Genomic DNA, 18,552 nt, shown 5'->3' with positions numbered 1-18,552 from the left:
TGCCTATCACCATAGCAACAATCAGACTTATTTACAGCAGCATTTTAAAGTTATGGTCCCATAAACTTGGCATTTTTGACAATACAGTTACAGAAACTGCATTTTAACCAAATTTGAGGTGCAATATCTCAGTTGGCCTCTGGGGTGCGTTTAATATCTCAATGCAGAGTCACACTCAGTGCTCCTGCCTATCACCATAGCAAAAATCAGAATAATTTACAGCAGCATTTTAAAGTTATGGTCCCATATACTTGCCATTTTTGACAAGACAGTTACAGACACTGCATTTTAACCAAATTAGAGGTGCAATATCTCAGTTGGCCTCTAGGGTGCGTTTAATATTTCAATGCAGAGTCACACTCAGTGCTCCTGTCTATCACCATAGCAAAAATCAGACTTAATTACAGCAGCATTTTAAAGTTATGGTCCCATAATCTTGGCATTTTTGACAATACAGTTACAGACACTGCATTTTAACCATATTTGAGGTGCAATATCTCAGTTGTCCTCTGGGGTGCGTTTAATATCTCAATGCAGCGTCCCACTCAGTGCTCCTGCCTATCACCATAGCAAAAATCAGAATAATTTACAGCAGCATTTTAAAGTAATGGTCCCATAAACTTGGCATTTTTGACAATTCAGATACAGACACTGCATTTTAACCATATTTGAGGTGCAATATCTCAGTTGGCCTCTGGGGTGCGTTTAATATCTCAATGCAGCGTCCCACTCAGTGCTCCTGCCTATCACCATAGCAAAAATCAGAATAATTTACAGCAGCATTTTAAAGATATGGTCCCATAAACTTGGCATTTTTGACAATTCAGATACAGACACTGCATTTTAACCATATTTGAGGTGCAATATCTCAGTTGGCCTCTGGGGTGCGTTTAATAACTCAATGCAGGGTCACACTCAGTGCTCCTGTCTATCACCATGCCAAACATCAGACTTATTTACAGCAGCATTTTAAAGTTATGGTCACATAAACTTGGCATTTTTTGACAATACATTTACAGGCATTGCATTTTAACCAAATTTGAGGTGCTATATCTCAGTTGTCCTCTGGGGTGCGTTTAATATTTCATTGCAAGTTTATGGGACCATAACTTTCAAATGCTGTTGTAAATTATTCTGATTTTTGGTATATTGATAGACAGGAGCACTGAGTGTGACGCTGCATTGAAATATTAAACACACCCCAGAGGCCAACTGAGATATAGCACCACAAATATGGTTAAAATGCAGTGTCTGTAACTGTATTGTCAAAAATGGCAAGTTTATGGGACCATAACTTTAAAATGCTGCAGTAAATAGGTCGGATATTTGGCGTGGTAATAGACGGGGGGACTTAGTGTGACGCTGCATTGAAATATTAAACGCACCCCAGAGGGCAACTGAGATATAGCACCTCAAATATGGTTAAAATGCAATGTCTATTAACTGTATTGTCAAAAATGCCAAGTTTATGGGACCATAACTTTAAAATGCTGCTGTAAATAAGTGTGATTCTTTGCGTGGTGATAGATGGGGGGACTTAGTGTGACGCTGCATTGAAATATTAAACGCACCCCAGAGGGCAACTGAGATATAACACCTCAAATATGGTTAAAATGCAATGTCTATTAACTGTATTGTCAAAAATGCCAAGTTTATGGGACCATAACTTTAAAATGCTGCTGTAAATAAGTGTGATTTTTTGCGTTGTGATAGATGGGGGGACTTAGTGTGAGGCTGCATTGAAATATTAAACGCACTCCAGAGGACAACTGAGATATAGCACCACAAATATGGTTAAAATGCACTGTCTGTAACTGTATTGTCAAAAAATGGCAAGTTTATGTGACCATAACTTTAAAATGCTGCAGTAAATAGACCCCAATTTTTGGGGTGGTATAGATGGGGGGACTTAGTGTGAGGCTGCATTGAAATATTAAACGCACCCCAGAGGGCAACTGAGATATAGCAGCTCAAAAATGGTAAATGTGCAATGTCTATTAACTGTATTGTCAAAAATGCCAAGTTAATGGGAGCCAAACTTTAAAATGCTGCCTTAAATAAGTGTGATTTTTGGTATGGTGATAGACAGGAGCACTGACTGTGACCCTGCATTGAAATATTAAATGCACCCCAGAGGACAACTGAGATATAGCACCTCAAATATGGTTAAAATGCAATGTCTATTAACTGTATTGTCAAAAATGCCAAGTTAATGGGACCATAACTTTAAAATGCTGCTGTAAATAAGTCTGATGTTTGGCATGGTGATAGACAGGAGCACTGACTGTGAGCCTGCATTGAAATATTAAACGCACCCCAGAGAACAACTGAGATATAGCACCACAAATATGGTTAAAATGCAATGTCTGTAACTGTGTTGTCAAAAATGCCCAAGTTTATGGGACCATAACTTTAAAATGCTGCTGTAAATTATTCTGATTTTTGGTATATTGATAGACAGGAGCACTGAGTGTGACCTGCATTGAAATATTAAACGCACCCCAGAGGACAACTGAGATATAGCACCTCAAATTTGGTTAAAATGCAATGCCTGTAACTGTATTGTCAAAAAATGGCAAGTTTATGTGACCATAACTTTAAAATGCTGCAGTAAATAGGTCTGATTTTTGGCGTGGTGATAGACTGGGGGACTTAGTGTGAGGCTGCATTGAAATATTAAACGCACCCCAGAGGGCAACTGAGATATAGCAGCTCAAAAATTGTAAATATGCAATGTCTATTAACTGTATTGTCAAAATTGCCAAGTTTATGGGACCATAACTTTAAAATGCTGCTGTAAATAAGTGTGATCTTTGGTATGGTGATCGACAGGAGTACTGAGTGTGACCCTGCATTGAAATATTAAACGCACCCCAGAGGACTACTGAGATATAGCACCTCAAATATGGTTAATGCAATGTCTATTAACTGTATTGTCAAAAATGCCAAGTTAATGGGACCATAACTTTAAAATGCTGCTGTAAATAAGTCTGATGTTTGGCATGGTGATAGACAGGAGCACTGACTGTGAGCCTGCATTGAAATATTAAACGCACCCTAGAGAACAACTGAGATATAGCACCACAAATATGGTTAAAATGCAATGTCTGTAACTGTGTTGTCAAAAATGCCCAAGTTTATGGGACCATAACTTTAAAATGCTGCTGTAAATTATTCTGATTTTTGGTATATTGATAGACAGGAGCACTGAGTGTGACCTGCATTGAAATATTAAACGCACCCCGGAGGACAACTGAGATATAGCACCTCAAATTTGGTTAAAATGCAATGCCTGTAACTGTATTGTCAAAAAATGGCAAGTTTATGTGACCATAACTTTAAAATGCTGCAGTAAATAGGTCTGATTTTTGGCATGGTGATAGACTGGGAGACTAAGTGTGAGGCTGCATTGAAATATTAAACGCACACCAGAGGGCAACTGAGATATAGCAGCTCAAAAATTGTAAATATGCAATGTCTATTAACTGTATTGTCAAAATTGCCAAGTTTATGGGACCATAACTTTAAAATGCTGCTGTAAATAAGTGTGATCTTTGGTATGGTGATCGACAGGAGTACTGAGTGTGACCCTGCATTGAAATATTAAACGCACCCCAGAGGACTACTGAGATATAGCACATCAAATATGGTTAAAATGCAATGTCTATTAACTGTATTGTCAAAAATGGCAAGTTTATGGGACCATAACTTTAAAATGCTGTTGTAAATAAGTCTGATGTTTGGCATGATGATAGACAGGAGCACTGACTGTGACCCTGCATTGAAATATTAAACGCACCCCAGAGGACAACTGAGATGTAGCACCTTAAATTTGGTTAAAATGCAATGTCTATTAACTGTATTGTCAAAAATGCCAAGTTTATGGGACCATAACTTTAAAATGCTGCTGTAAATAAGTCTGATGTTTGGCATGGTGATCGACAGGAGCACTGAGTGTGACCCTGCATTGAAATATTAAACGCACCCCAGAGGACAACTGAGATATAGCACCACAAATATGGTTAAAATGCAATGTCTGTAACTGTATTGTCAAAAATGCCCAAGTTTATGGGACCATAACTTAAAAATGCTGTAGTAAATTATTCTGATTTTTAATATATTGATAGACAGGAGCACTGAGTGTGACGCTGCATTGAAATATTAAACGCACCCCAGAGGACAACTGAGATATAGCACCTCAAATTTGGTTAAAATGCAATGCCTGTAACTGTATTGTCAAAAAATGGCAAGTTTATGTGACCATAACTTTAAAATGCTGTTGTAAATAAGTGTGATCTTTGGTATGGTGATCGACAGGAGTACTGAGTGTGACCCTGCATTGAAATATTAAACGCACCCCAGAGGTCAACTGGGATATAGCACCTCAATTTAGGTTAAAATGCAGTGTTTGTAACTATTGTCAAAAATTCTAAGTTTATAGGACCATAACATTAAAATGCTGCTGTAAATAAGTCTGATGTTTGGTATGGTGATAGACAGGGGCACTGACTGTGACCCTTTAGTCTAATATTATACGCACCCAAGAGGACAACTGAGATATAGCACCTCAAATATGGTTAAAATGCAATGTCCGTACTTGTATTGTCAAAAATGGCAAGTTTATGGGACCATAACTTTAAGATTTTTTCATGAGGATAGACAAGAGCATTGAGTATGACCCTTCAGTGAAAGTTTAAACGCACCGCAAAAATCAGCTCAGATATAGTGCCTAGAACTGAGCTGACTATGCACTGAGTCTTTAAAATAAATCCAGAGTGCTATGTAATAAGCAATAATTTGTATAATGAATGGACATTAAAAATTGAGTTTTTGTTGTGTCATAACGTCTTGTAAAGTATAAACAGCTACAATAAGTATCAGAACCAGAATCAGAATCAAAATTAGCTTTATTGGCCAATTGTGCACACATGCACAAGAAATTCATTTTAGTTTCGTACTTACAGACATACAGTAAACTTAAATGGCAAAAAAGCAAAATTTCATGTAAAATTGAAAATTAAAACAATAATATAGATAAGAAGCAAGTGAGAGAGTTATTTACAGATATCCAACATACAGATATCTTTTTACAGAACTACTGTCTATAAAACTGCATATAATGTACATTATACAAAATGTATTGAGTTACCCTGTTAAACCCTATGGGATATTGTAATATTCAATACTTTAAAACAGAAAGGTCGGAGCAAATGTGCTACTGTAACTGCTTAAGGTGAAGATGTCTTGTGGGAAAAATTTTCTGGCACAGCAAATTTGAGAATGGTGAGAGGGAGTAATAGGGGCTCTTCAGGAAATCTACTCTCATCTCCACAGTTTGAAGCAGCCAGCCTCACTTCTGTAGTAGATTCATCATTTCTAGAGTCATCTGCAAACTTCAAACAAACACACACACACACACACACACACACACACACACACACACACACACACACACACACACACACACACACACACACACACACACACACACGCAAGCAAGCACACACGCACCCATGCGCCCGCACACATACACGCACACTCGCGCGCGCGCGCGCACACACACACACACACACACACTCTCGCGCGCGCACACACACACACACACACGCAAGCACACACACGTGCGCCCGCACACATACACACTCGCGCGCGCACACACACACACACACGCACACACACACTCACTCACAAGCACGCGCACACACACACACAAGCACGCCCCGCGCGCGCTCACACACACACACACACACACACACACACACACACGCAAACATCACAAAGACATATTGGGATCATTCATTAATGCAATACAAAGATGACACGTTTAACAATTTAATTTTACATTAACATATTTAGTGTATCTTTACATTCTGACACTGTATTTTCTTTCATAACTCTGTTATTCTGTTTATTTTCAAATGTATAATACTCTCAAAGTAACAAAATAAACATAATCACTCAAAACAGCACGAATAAGAGATAATGGGCTACGGTCCCTAAGCTGTGCGTGAAAAAGAAACTGCTAACGCGGAAGCGTCGCGTCTTTTAAGGTGGAACGAAAAGCGTCAATAAGAAGCTGCGAATAAGAAGCTAGATTCAGCCTCGTCTCTGTGCAAGCCCTGCATTTTTTTTATCGACGTGGGTCTTGATCATTGTCCATGCTTTTGATATAATGGGTATGATTTTCTAACAAAGTTAGCGTCCGTACGGAGCATAAAAGACAGAAAACCCGCATGCCTGCATAATCATATTACCGTATTACTTACAACGACATAGAAGTAGCGGAATGCCTTATAAGGCCCTCTTCCGGCCTCAGACTGTCAGGCTGGGACTGTCAGTCTCAGACTGTCATGACGTATGGGTCTGCGCTTCTGCAGTTGGTTAGTATTGGTCTTGCCAGGCGACCTTGGAAGAACGAACTCGGAAGTTTTGCCGCAATGACTTCTGGGGCGTAAAGCGATTTCAGCAATGCTGCGTCCGAAACAGCCTACTACTTACTATATAGTACGCGAAAAGCAGTAGGCGAGGCGAGTAGTATGTCCGAATACATAGTATTCGAAAAACAGTATGCGAAAAGTACCCGGATGACCTACTACTTCCGGCTAGATTTTGCAGTGTGCATACGATGGACGCTTCACTATCCCATGATGCCCCGGGAGAGGAGTTATCCAACGAAGAAGACGAGGCATGCGGTTGTTTTCGCGCTGAAATGACATGACGTGATGACGACGTATATCACGTGATGTAGCAACATGGCGGATGTAGTACGTCCGAATCTCATTCATACTACCAGGATTCATACTATACAGTACCTACTGTTTTAACGCTAAGTAAGTAGGTACTTCATCTAATTCAGTACCTACTATACAGTATGCGGTTTCGGACGCAGCCCAAGTCTGCACTCGATGCATCCTCGATATCAAGAACACATCCGGGTATTTTCATGCGTCCTCTGTCCTTGCGTTCTTGAGAATTGGAATGAACTTCGACCGTTAATGATGACGTAGAGCGAGGACACGAGGACGCAAGATCGCTGAAGAACGCATATTGAGAAACAGCTTCGGTCACTCTCACTCGAGGTAGCTTCATGGTTGGATAGCGCAGTTGAAGGGGCGGTATCATTATATTAGGAGCCCTTACCTACGTCATGGGGGGAGCGAAATCCGCATGACCTATTTATTCACATGCTTGCAGAGAGAGCCTTACCAAAACAAAGTTACAGGGTTGCTTCATGTTTTCTGGGTTGGTAGAAGCACTGGGGACCCGATTATAGCACTTAAACATGAAAAAAGTCTGATTTTCATGGAATGTCCCCTTTAAAAAAACATGGCGCTGTCCGTGCTGAAACTGTTCTCTACATGTTTGTAAATTCTTCATCTCTTGTTTGTTACAAATAAAGTATTTTTAGAGCACAAACCTTTTCTTGCATATTTGCAGATTATTACACTGATTGGTAGCATATCCATACATTTACATCAAATAAAAGCTTGCTATTTTACTTCCATGACTGAAAGAAAAAGGCTTTTAAAGGTTTAAATCTAAAAAAAAAAAAAAACAATTTCGATACAAATCTACTTTATTTGTAACAAACAAGAGATGAAGAATCTTAAACTGGTGGAATTCTTCTTCTTTCGTTTTTCGGTTTACAAATGATGTTTATTAAATGATGGAACAAGCAAAACGTGTCTCTTAAAGGATAAGATCTGATTTTATTCTAATAAATGATCAAATACTTTCTAAGAGAAAGAATTATATTTAGTTTAACATCTCCAGTAGATAGCAGTAGAGTCACACTGTGAATACATCTGAAGGATGCTTTGAAGGCAGCTCTGTTTCGTGCCCTTCATTTGGCAACTTTTAAAGGATGAACGAGCTGTGGGAGCTGAATTGGGATCCGTCCATGGCTCCTTCTTCACAGCCTTCTCAAGATTCAATACGCGCCTGTGACGTCCAGGTATTTTGATATAAACATTCAGAACTGTAGTTGAATACAATTTTTGCGATTTTAAAAAGTTTATTGGCTGTTGAAAATGATGATTTGTTAACAGCAGGATGAATGAATGAAGTGTTGAGCGTCTTCTCTCTCCAGTACAGCAGGAGGCGCTGCAGCTCTTTAGTACACAAATAAACTCACTAAAGAAAGAAAGCGCGTGTGATTTGATTTGTTTGTATATCCTCATTGTTTTTCTCTCTAGAGTGTTTTATTGAGAGTAAACAAAGTCTTGTCTCTGTGTATTTTAGTGTTGATGATGAGATGGATGTGATGTGCTGTAAATCAGTAGGAACTGATCTGTCTATGCTGGATATTGATGATTTTATCACAGAAATCTCTCAGCTGAAGAAAGAGGTGGCGTTACTGGAGATAAAGCTGAGGTTAAGAGGAGATGAAGGACTGAAGAGAGAGGTTTGTACAGCTTAAACATCCTTTACCTGAATCAGACAACATCAAATCATTTTATAATCTTTCTCTGTGTGTTTGTGCTTTAACAGTCTGTTATGTTGGACCCTTAGCTGTCTCTTAAATAAATCATTGTGCAGTTTATGTAAAGACGTAACGTTAAGGCTCCCAAGTTTGTAGCGTTATTTTTTTTATTGAATCAGTCATATTCAACAGTTTTTTTAACATTAGCCACGGGATGAGGGAAAAAATAAATAATTTAAATAAAACATGAAAATGCTTACATACATTAATTAATTTAACGGCTTTTTTATTTATCAGATCATACATTGTTTTAGGTATTGCTTAACTTCTAATAGAGGGTATGCACGTGACGTCACCTTCAGCGAAAGTGACTGCGGTTACGCCCACTGAGTGGCAAAAGACAGCGTCAGCATTTGAGTACAGTGTGAAATCAGCAAAAACACGAGGAAAACGCGTAAAAGCTGTTGTGCGATAGACTGTACTAATACATTTAAAAGTACACAATTTTAATGTAATTAGGTATTAAATACATTTTAATATGCAATATTAAAGAATACACAGTATGATTCTATGCTTTAGAATGTAGTAAAGTAAAAAAAATCCCAATACAAACATCCTAATAAAGCACAGATGCTTGGAAAATGTAACTAATTTAACGAAGTGTTGTTCACCTCTGCTATCAAATCCAACTAAATTCAATTTAAGCTGATAATAGTCCGTTTTACTGGCATTTTGCACAGCAGTCGGTATGAAACACTATAAGACATTTTGTTGAATCATTTGCCACCCAACAGGGCGAGTTCTGGTGTGGTCATGTGGAAAAGTGACGTCAATGCATACCCTCTATAGCAAAATTTGGAATAATGGTTTATGATCACCATATTAACATTTATACTAATTTATTTATATATTTGATTAATCGTTACATTATAATGAAATCGATCTCTAGTCCACTAAATTCTGGAAGTAAGCGGGACACTTGTTCCCTCAATAAAAAGCCCATTCATTTTTTCCATAAACTTGTGTAACGTGTATAACCAAACTAAACCTGTGTGTGTGTGTGTGTGTTGTGTTGTAAGGATGGGGTTTGTTGTGAATCTTCAGGGTATGTGACTGTTTGGAGCTCCAGTGAATGTCTGGATTCAGTGTGGATGAGCAGAGATCAGAGCCGCACACCACAGTCACTGCTGGATAAACTCTCTGAAGAGACATCCAGACACACACAGGACTCAGTTCTCAGTCTGTCTTTACTCTCTTATACTGAGTCAAAGCCCACAGACACTCAGGACACTACAGTGTGTGACAGTAAACAGAGCTTACAGGAGGATCAAACCTCCACAGAGTCTCTGGATTCTGTCTGTAACGCTGGAGAACAGCAGCAGATCCTGCAGACCAAACTCAAGATGTCTTCAATTAAACCGATGGACAGTGGGAACCTAATGATGAAGATGAGAAGAGAAACTACAGCAGATGAAGTTCACACTGAGGAAGATGATGACAATCATGATGATTTTATTCCTTCAGGTGTGTTTCCTCTTTTACCTTACATGATATTGAATTACACACAATTGCTTATAAAAGGTCACATTTAATCCAGCTTTTACTGCATACAGGTTCATTTAGCTTGGATAGTACAAAAAAAACACATGGGTATATTTGCTCCTGCTCCTGGGTCAGCTCCCCCTTACATTCACTCACTTGTACAGACTTACGTACCCTCTCCATCGCTCTGCTCTGTCACCGTGCGATGTCTTTTTCTCAAAAAGAAAAATTTTCTACGTTGTTCTGATGCAGCAATATATGTCTCGCTTAAAGGGATAGTTCGGCCAAAAACGATATTAAACCCATGATTTACTCACCCCCAAGCTGTCCGAGTTGCATATGTCCATCGTTTTTCAGACAAACACATTTTTGGATATTTTAGAAAATATTTTAGATATTTCTGTTCATTAAATGTAATGTTGCGGGGTCCAGCAATAGTCCACGACCTTCAAGTCCAAAAAAGTGCGTCCATCCTTCACAAATTAAATCCAAACGGCTCCAGGATGATAAACAAAGGTCTTCTGTGGGTAATCCGTGCGGTGTTGTTGTAGAAATATCCATATTTAAAATGTTATTAACTTTATAAGCTACCTTCCGGTAGCGCCGCCATCTTAGACTCAGGAGAGAGGATAAGCGTAGCGTACGCACTTTTCTTAGTGACGTATGACAAATTCGGAGGGCGGGGGCACAGAGCAGCAGCAGAGAAACTGAGAAACTCTGTACGCTGCGTAAGCTCTCATCCTGAATGCGCATCACTCCAAAATGGCGGTGCTACCGAAAGGTAGTTTATAACGTTAATAACATTTTAAATATGGATATTTCTACAACAACACCGCACGGATTACCCACAGAAGACCTTTGTTTATCATCCTGGAGCCGTTTGGATTTAATTTGTGAAGGATGGATGCACTTTTTTGGACTTGAAGGTCGTGGACTATTGCTGGACCCCGCAACATTACATTTAATGAACAGAAAGATCTAAAATATTTTCTAAAATATCCGAAAATGTGTTTGTCTGAAAAACGATGGACATATGCAACTCGGACAGCTTGGGGGTGAGTAAATCATGGGTTTAATATCGTTTTTGGCCGAACTATCCCTTTAACGGTTGTTAGGGTACACTGGTTGCTAGGGAGAGAATTTGCATACACCAATGAGTATACATCAAGCCTCGAGTAAAACAAGGCCACCCCGATGTCTCTACAATGTTCTGATGCAGAGATATAGGTCTTGGTACATGGTTGCTAGGGCACTCTCTTTGGTACATGGTTGCTAGGGCACTCTCTTTGGTACAGGAGCAAACGCTAACGCTTAGCAGTCAATCAACAAGTATAATAACTAGGGCTGTCAAAATTAACACGTTAATAAGCATTAATGTAAATTCATTTTAACTACATTAAAGCTCCACTGTGTACTTTTTTTAGTTAATTCTTAGCAAAAACCCATGTTTTCTTTCAAAAGTATGTGCTCATTCATGTGTAATTACTTCCACCCCACTAATCAAAGTATTCTCGTAAGTGTAGAATCTGCTATTTAACCCTCTAGGCGCCACGGTCGACTTTTGTCGACAAGATGCGTCACTGAATGTAACTGCCGATTTTGTCACATAGGGTGTCAAATTTCGTTCATCCCCCCCCTCCACTAGATGGCAGACATGTCATACTTTATACCCGACTCAGAAAAACATCATGCTTCTATACAAACTATTAGAGCAAGAGCGCATTAAAGTGCGCAACAGCAAAGCTAGTGTGCAAGTGAGTCATTTTATCAGAGCGATAACCTCAGCGAGTTTTTTCAATACATGATCATATAATGGCATCAAAAAAGCTTACCTGCAATGAAGTATTGGGTCTTATATTCGCTGACAATGATTATGAAGGGGAATATCTGCCTTCAGAAGATGCTGGTGATTCATTTAGTGACCACGATTCAGACGCGCCCCTGCTTTGCAATCGTGCAGCTGGACAAAGTGAAAGTGTAGCTAAGTTATACACCAAGCACATGATGAATCCTTTGCCCAATGTCAGTGGTGGGAATGTTACACGGGGTCGGAGAATTCATCGGGTTAGCGGGCGTGTTACAGGTGTGGGGAATGAGGCTGGAGGTAATATGCGCGTCCAGTCTTTTTACCGTGCAAGCAATGTAGAGCGAGCTGCGTCTTCCCGACGGGCCCTGGGAGTCTGTCGGGCGAGCGGACGACTTCCAGTGCTCCGTCCCGTGCACACAATCACGGCGACAGTAAAGGCAATAGTCCAAGCTGTGCAAATTCTCTCCACTCGGGGCGCATGCGAGGAAGATCTGGCCATTAGTGATGGGTCGTTCGCGAACGAGCGGCTCTAAGAGCTGATTCTTTGTAGCGAACGAGCAGAGCCGAATCTTCAGACGCATGCAGGGGAGCCGGCTCTTCTAAGGGAGCCGAGCCAGAAGAGCCGAATATATGAAAAGAGCCGGACTGCCATCACTAAAATGTAGAGCCAGTGCTTGAGCCGAAAGAGCCGAATCAAAGAGCCGGACTGCCCATCACTACTGGCCATGCGGCTCGTAGCAGGAGCAGAGGCGGAGTTACATTACACGGGGCAGAGGAGCCATTATGCATAACGTTAGTCTATCGGCGCGCAGATCAGTTTGTTTACTACCTACTATTTACCTGAGCATTCAGTATTGTGCAATATAGCATACAGAAGGTGAGGGACATTTTGGGGGGATAGAAGTGCTGCATTTTATCATTCAAACATGTGACTTTTCATGAAAATTCAAGATGGCTGCCACATATGACGTCATAATATGCAAATTTAATGATTAAATTTAATTAATTTTTATTTCCCTCCATAAAGTGTTTCATCCTTAATATTTCTCTAATTTACAGAAAGTCTCTATCTCTTATCACGTTTAAGATATAGCCTTTTGAAAGTAACATGTCAAAATTAAATGTTTTAGGAAAAAACCTCTGGCGCCTAAAGGGTTAAAATACATACCGTCTAATCGCTCTCTGGCTGAATCCATGTTGTGCCTCCATCTTTGAAATACATTCGCCGACGAGGGACATTTCTGAAATTCAAGCTCCGCTTTTCGCGCTTTCAGAGTACACTCAAGCTGGCCGCGAGCGACAGGAAAAACATCAAGACCAAAGTCAATATTGGAGTTAGTTTTCCAAGATGGGGCTCAATGGACACTGAAGTTGCTAAGTTACTTTATATCTTCTCCACAGGTAATTCAGCATATTCGTTTATATCTATACAGTCTATGTTGTAAACTTGAAGTTTTATAGTTCCTTGGCTAACTATAGCATGGGTATGCAGTTAGTGTAAACACGCATGTGGTTTAATGTGTTCGAACAGCCACACGCCGTCTCTCCGCCCATTTATGTAATCTGAGGTACTGAGATAAATGTTTTTCATCTTTTCTGACCTCTAGCACAAACACACGGTGACAGCCCTATTTTTAGCCTTTCATTGATAAAAGCGTCTGATCTGCGCGTCTTTCGTTTCATTTTAACTTACAAGCGTGTGAAAGTTGAGCGATCTTATTTCACCAATATCAGAGAAAGCTCTTACATATACACGGACATGTAACGTTTACTTAAACATAAGCATTGGACTCTGACATATTAGTTCACGTCCATTTAAAGCCGTCATTACTCCAGCTCATGATTAAATGACAGAGGGACTCGTCCACAGACCATCTCCTCAGTAATCTGAAGAGAAGCGGTCGAAAATGGACAAAAAAAGACGGATTTAAACACCAAGTGTAAACGTGATGCGTCTCTCTCGTCCACTTGTGATCCGATCGATGAAAACACATCTTAATACCAAGTTTAACAGCCCCTGTGATATTTTTCCTTGCGTCGATGAAAAAAGAAGTGTCTAAGCTACGTTTATGGTTGCTTTTTGTATGTGATTTTAAGCGGACATATCATGACAATCAGACTTTTTCCATGTTAAACATAAATCTGTGTGCTTTGATGGATCACAGGCAAATGACATTGCAAATTGTTCATTTTTTTCCATTGCTTTTGCTTTGTAGCAAAACTTTCACCGCTTGATGGGAGTAGATCCTACACAGTGGAGCTTTAAGTTTATTAATGTGTGATTAACGCAACACGCAATTTCTGTTTGACCCTAGGCCTGGCCCATTTTTGGATAAATTGAGACGCAGCCTACAGTAAATAGTAATTAAACGTCTAAAGTAATCTTTATTTGTACTATAACTATTTTTATTACACGGCTCTCTGGAATGCTTGATTCTGATTGGTCAGTTGAGACATTTGCAGGTTCGTTCTTTTCAAATAATAACCGCTCCAAAGTAATAACACATAGCCGGACTACTTGCACGAGTAAAATCGCTCCGCGCCAATAAAGATCAATAAAGATTACTGTTTGGCGCCATCTTGTGACAAACACTGGACAACCACGACAAGACACAGACAGCTTACTGAGACTGAACTTGACAAAATAGAGCATGACAGCTACGAAGCCAACACACAAAAAAATACAGAATGGGCATTAAAACTTCTCAAAGACTGGCTAAAAGAGAAAAAAATGGAGACAGACAAGTATGAAGCAGAGGATCTTAATAAGGTATTACGATCATTTTATGCATCTGTGTAAAGTTTCGCGGAAGGATAAAAATGTTAATTTAAAACAAATATGCCAATAAAATGTTTCAAATTCATATTCATGTCCAGTTTTTTTCTTATGTGGCAAGTAGCCGTGTAATAAGCGGGATAATGTAGAGGCAGCCGGTAGTTATTGGGAAATAAGCCCCTTCAGTGTGATACAAGACCCTCCGCTTCGCGTCTGGTCCTGATCACACTGTCGGGGCTTATTTCCCGATAACTACCGGCTGCCTCTACATTATCCCTTACATATGAACTAATACAAATAAAGCATGTCCATCCTATTGCACGTCTGAGATTTTGGTTTCGGTTTTAAAACATGGGTTGGAGGAATTGGAAAATAAAGTGCTGGACTTGCGTGGTGTTAAAATAGTTATCAAAGGAGATAAAGTTTGGGATCTGATTGATGTTAAAAAAGTTATTTAGAGTGACAATACTCAAAAATGATCTTCCTCACATTGATTGAAAGATCTGATGCATGCACACAGACGCACAACCCTGATATATGCACACATATACAGATTTACAGTTGTAATAATATTTCTTTTGGCAAGAATTCAGTCAGATATAATCTGTTAGTGAAAAAGTGAATGTTTGACTAACTGTTAAAGAAAAAATATCATAAGATTACATTAGATCCTTGCATTACAGTAGATCATAAAGCTGTCAGTCTCGATGTCAATCAAACAATAAAAAAAAGTTGACATTGTTTTTTTATTTCTGGACTCTTTAAGCACACATGCTAAGCTGTTCGTTTAAATGCTTACATCTTCTCTATGCGCATGCTTTTTTGCACAGCAAAATCCCCGGTGTTAAATTAACACCGGCTCGGTGTTTATATGGGTACCACCAGCAGGGTGTTAAAAGTAACACCGAAGCAGTGTTAGAGTTAATTAGATAATTAAGCAATCATTTGAGTGATTATTTGATTATTGAAGACACCTGATGATAATGAGCAGAACTACAACTACAACTTCCAGCCACTGCCTTAGATCAAATCAACTGAAAAGACATCTCTCTTATTACAAACCAAACTGATTTTTGACTACTTTGAAATTGTTTGGTCACCATTATGGTGATCTGTGGTTCCTTTAGTTGGGTGGGTTGACTCTTGTTTCTGCCTTTGAGGTCTTTTGCAACAGTGTTTACTGAACACATTATTTGTTGTAAAGGTTGTTAAAACAAAGTTTATAAAGTTTTTATAACAGAGATTGTAGATTTAATTAAGTTGTTTACACAGTCAAAAAATTCAGCGTTCATAGAAAATTAGATGTTGATCATATGTATATTATTCTCTATTGGACTTCAGTAACATAGCTTTCCTCGGATCAAGGAAAGTTGTAGTTTGGCTCATTATCACCAGGTGTCTTCAATAATCAAATAATCACTCAAATGATTGCTTAATTATCTAATTAACTCTAACACTGCTTCGGTGTTACTTTTAACACCCTGCTGGTGGTACCCATATAAACACCGAGCTGGTGTTAATTTAACACCAGGGATTTTGCAGTGTAGTTGTGTTTGACAAATGAAAACGTCTCGGGTTACGTATGTAACTGTTGTTCCCTGAGAAGGGAACGAGACGTTGCGTCTCCCTTGCCATACTTCCTGCGTCCCTGTAACGCCGTCTTTGGCAATATTTCAGATAGTGATATACTTCCTGGCTTCACCCTGTCTTTGTGGTTAAGCCTCACCATTGGTTGAATTTGATATACGCATTCAGACGCACTTACTCCTGGAGGCGTCCCCAAAGTTTCACCGCAGTGACGCAGCGCGAGTTCCCTCGAAAAGGAAGCTGTAACAATGTATCTTAAAAAGTAACACGATGTAACCTTGCTCTCACTTGAAATATGTCCCCACATTTAGGCCTTGAATTTGAGGGTATTGGACCTGGAAAGTCCTTGAATTTTAAGTTAACTAAGGTGTGGGTTAAAATCACATCTTAAGATTTCCAGTCCACTCCATGGAGTCGCTGTGCAACTCTCCACACTAGGAAATAAATGACTTCTGATCTATTGGGTGTTGTGTGCAATGAAAAGACGCAGCTTTAGAGTCAATAACTACTTACGACCCCATTAGCAGCAATAACTGAATATAGAAAAACCATACAGAATCTCAGTTGAACCTCTTGTTTGTGTGTTTACAGTTGGTGTAAATGTAAATCATAAGAGATTTCTAATGTTGTTGTCTTTCAGATAAGATCAGTGATTTGTGTTTGGCTGGAGAAATTACGTCTTTATCATCAAAAGAGCGACAGACGGCACAAACTCTTTCCTGCATCACCGATGAAGAGACATTGAGCTCACCGAGACATTTAGATAGAAATGCAGAACAAAAACTCTTGACCTCCACCAGATCTGAGATCAGCTTCACTACCTTACAAAAATATAAACGTCATCATTCAAAAGTGCACAGAGAGAAGAAGAAGTGTGGGAAGGATCTTTTAGCATCAACGTCTCGTATTAATGCTCACGTGAGGTCACACAGTGGTGAAAAGTCTTTCTACTGCACTGAATGTGGCAAATATTTCAGCACCAAACAAAGTCTTCATTTTCATCAGAGAATTCACACTGGAGAGAAACCATACGAGTGTCCTCACTGTGAGAAGAGATTCAGCCAAAAACATCATCTGAAGTCACATATGCTTAAACACACCAATGAAAGACCGTATCAGTGCAGTCAATGTGACAAAACCTTTAAGGATTTAAGTTCATTAAAATCACACCAGAATATTCACTTTGAGGAGAAACGCTATCAGTGTTCACACTGTCATAAAGGTTTCGGTCTGAAATCTAATCTGATTATCCATGAGAGAGTTCACACTGGAGAAAAACCTTACGTCTGCTCTCACTGTGAAAAGAGCTTCACTACTCAAGGTAATTTTAAAGTTCATCAGAGAGTTCATACAGGAGAAAAACCTTACGTCTGCTCTCACTGTGGTAAGAGATACTCTGATCCAAGTAATTTTAAAGTTCATCAGAAAACTCACACTGGACAGAAACCTCAATCACTGTACTGTTTTTGGGAAGAGTTTCAACAAAAAATGTAATCTTTGGTGGTATACACACCAATGAGAACCCATATCAGGTTTTAGTGAGACACCAAAGAACTCATACAGGTGAAAAACCGTTACAAATGTTCTCAGTGTGAGAAGACGTTTACTAAGCCAGATTCCTTAAAAGCCCATTTGAGAGTTCATACGTGAGAGAAACCTTACGGGCCCTATCATACACCCAGCGCAATGTGCGACACAAGTGCTTTTTGCTAGTTTCAACCCATCGCAATGATCATTTTCACATTTAGTGCCACGTTGTTTAAATAGCAAATGCATTTGCGCACAATTTTGCACCCATGGGCGTTCTGGTCTGAAAATGAGGTGTGTTCAGGCACATTCTTGGTGCGTTGCTATTTTGAGGTAACTAAAATAGACTACACCATTGACCAACTAAAACCTGCTCTAAAGTCAATGGCGCAATATTGTTTTTGTTATTTAATGAGCTTGTTAGTAATACGGGACGACAGTGCGCGTTTGCTTATCACACACATGGATGCCCAGCAGAACACAACCCTTTTATAATATGAAAAATTAAAGGATTAAAATGTAAAAGATTATTATTGAGTCTCTTGGACTTAAATGAGGACCGATTATGAGACGTTAGAAGGTGTAAAGAGCTGCTTGACCTGTAGCTTGGTAAGAAATTGTTTTGCTTTAAACAAATGCTTCTGTTTTTAAATGTTTTTTAAATGCTACCTTACGAATTAATTGTATATGATGACTTTGTACCTGTGGATATGGTGAGATAAGAAACATTTTTAAGTAATGCTTTAAAAAAAACATGGCGCTGTCTGAGTGCTGAAACTGTTCTCTGCACATTTGTAAATTCTTTATCTTCTGTTTGTTACAAATAAAGTATTTTTAAAGTACAAACCTTTTCTTGCATATTTGCAGATTTTACTACACTGATTTTGTAGG

At 39.2% G+C, this 18,552-nt stretch overlaps 1 protein-coding gene across 1 annotated transcript; it reads left to right on the top strand.

The window, feature by feature from the left end:
- The first annotated feature begins 7,671 nt into the window (after positions 1–7,671).
- LOC129452886 (uncharacterized) lies at positions 7,672–18,507 on the top strand. Its single transcript, XM_073865501.1, has 3 exons — positions 7,672–8,404; positions 9,502–9,946; positions 16,775–18,507. The coding sequence occupies exons 1-3, from the start codon at positions 8,255–8,257 to the stop codon at positions 17,626–17,628; spliced, it is 1,449 nt and encodes a 482-aa protein (XP_073721602.1). The 5' UTR covers positions 7,672–8,254; the 3' UTR covers positions 17,629–18,507.
- Positions 18,508–18,552: the final 45 nt, after the last annotated feature.

Source organism: Misgurnus anguillicaudatus, unplaced genomic scaffold (genome assembly GCF_027580225.2).
Source record: "Misgurnus anguillicaudatus unplaced genomic scaffold, ASM2758022v2 HiC_scaffold_31, whole genome shotgun sequence".
NCBI lineage: Eukaryota > Metazoa > Chordata > Actinopteri > Cypriniformes > Cobitidae > Misgurnus > Misgurnus anguillicaudatus.
This window is presented reverse-complemented; position numbering and strand designations above follow the sequence as displayed.

Bases quoted from the DNA above. Each gene is read 5' to 3' on its own strand.
- LOC129452886 (XM_073865501.1), top strand. From the start codon at position 8,255: ATGGATGTGATGTGCTGTAAATCAGTAGGAACTGATCTGTCTATGCTG. The intron at 8,405-9,501 runs GTTTGTACAGCT...TTGTGTTGTAAG, and splicing joins ATGAAGGACTGAAGAGAGAG to GATGGGGTTTGTTGTGAATC. The intron at 9,947-16,774 runs GTGTGTTTCCTC...GTTGTCTTTCAG, and splicing joins TGATGATTTTATTCCTTCAG to ATAAGATCAGTGATTTGTGT.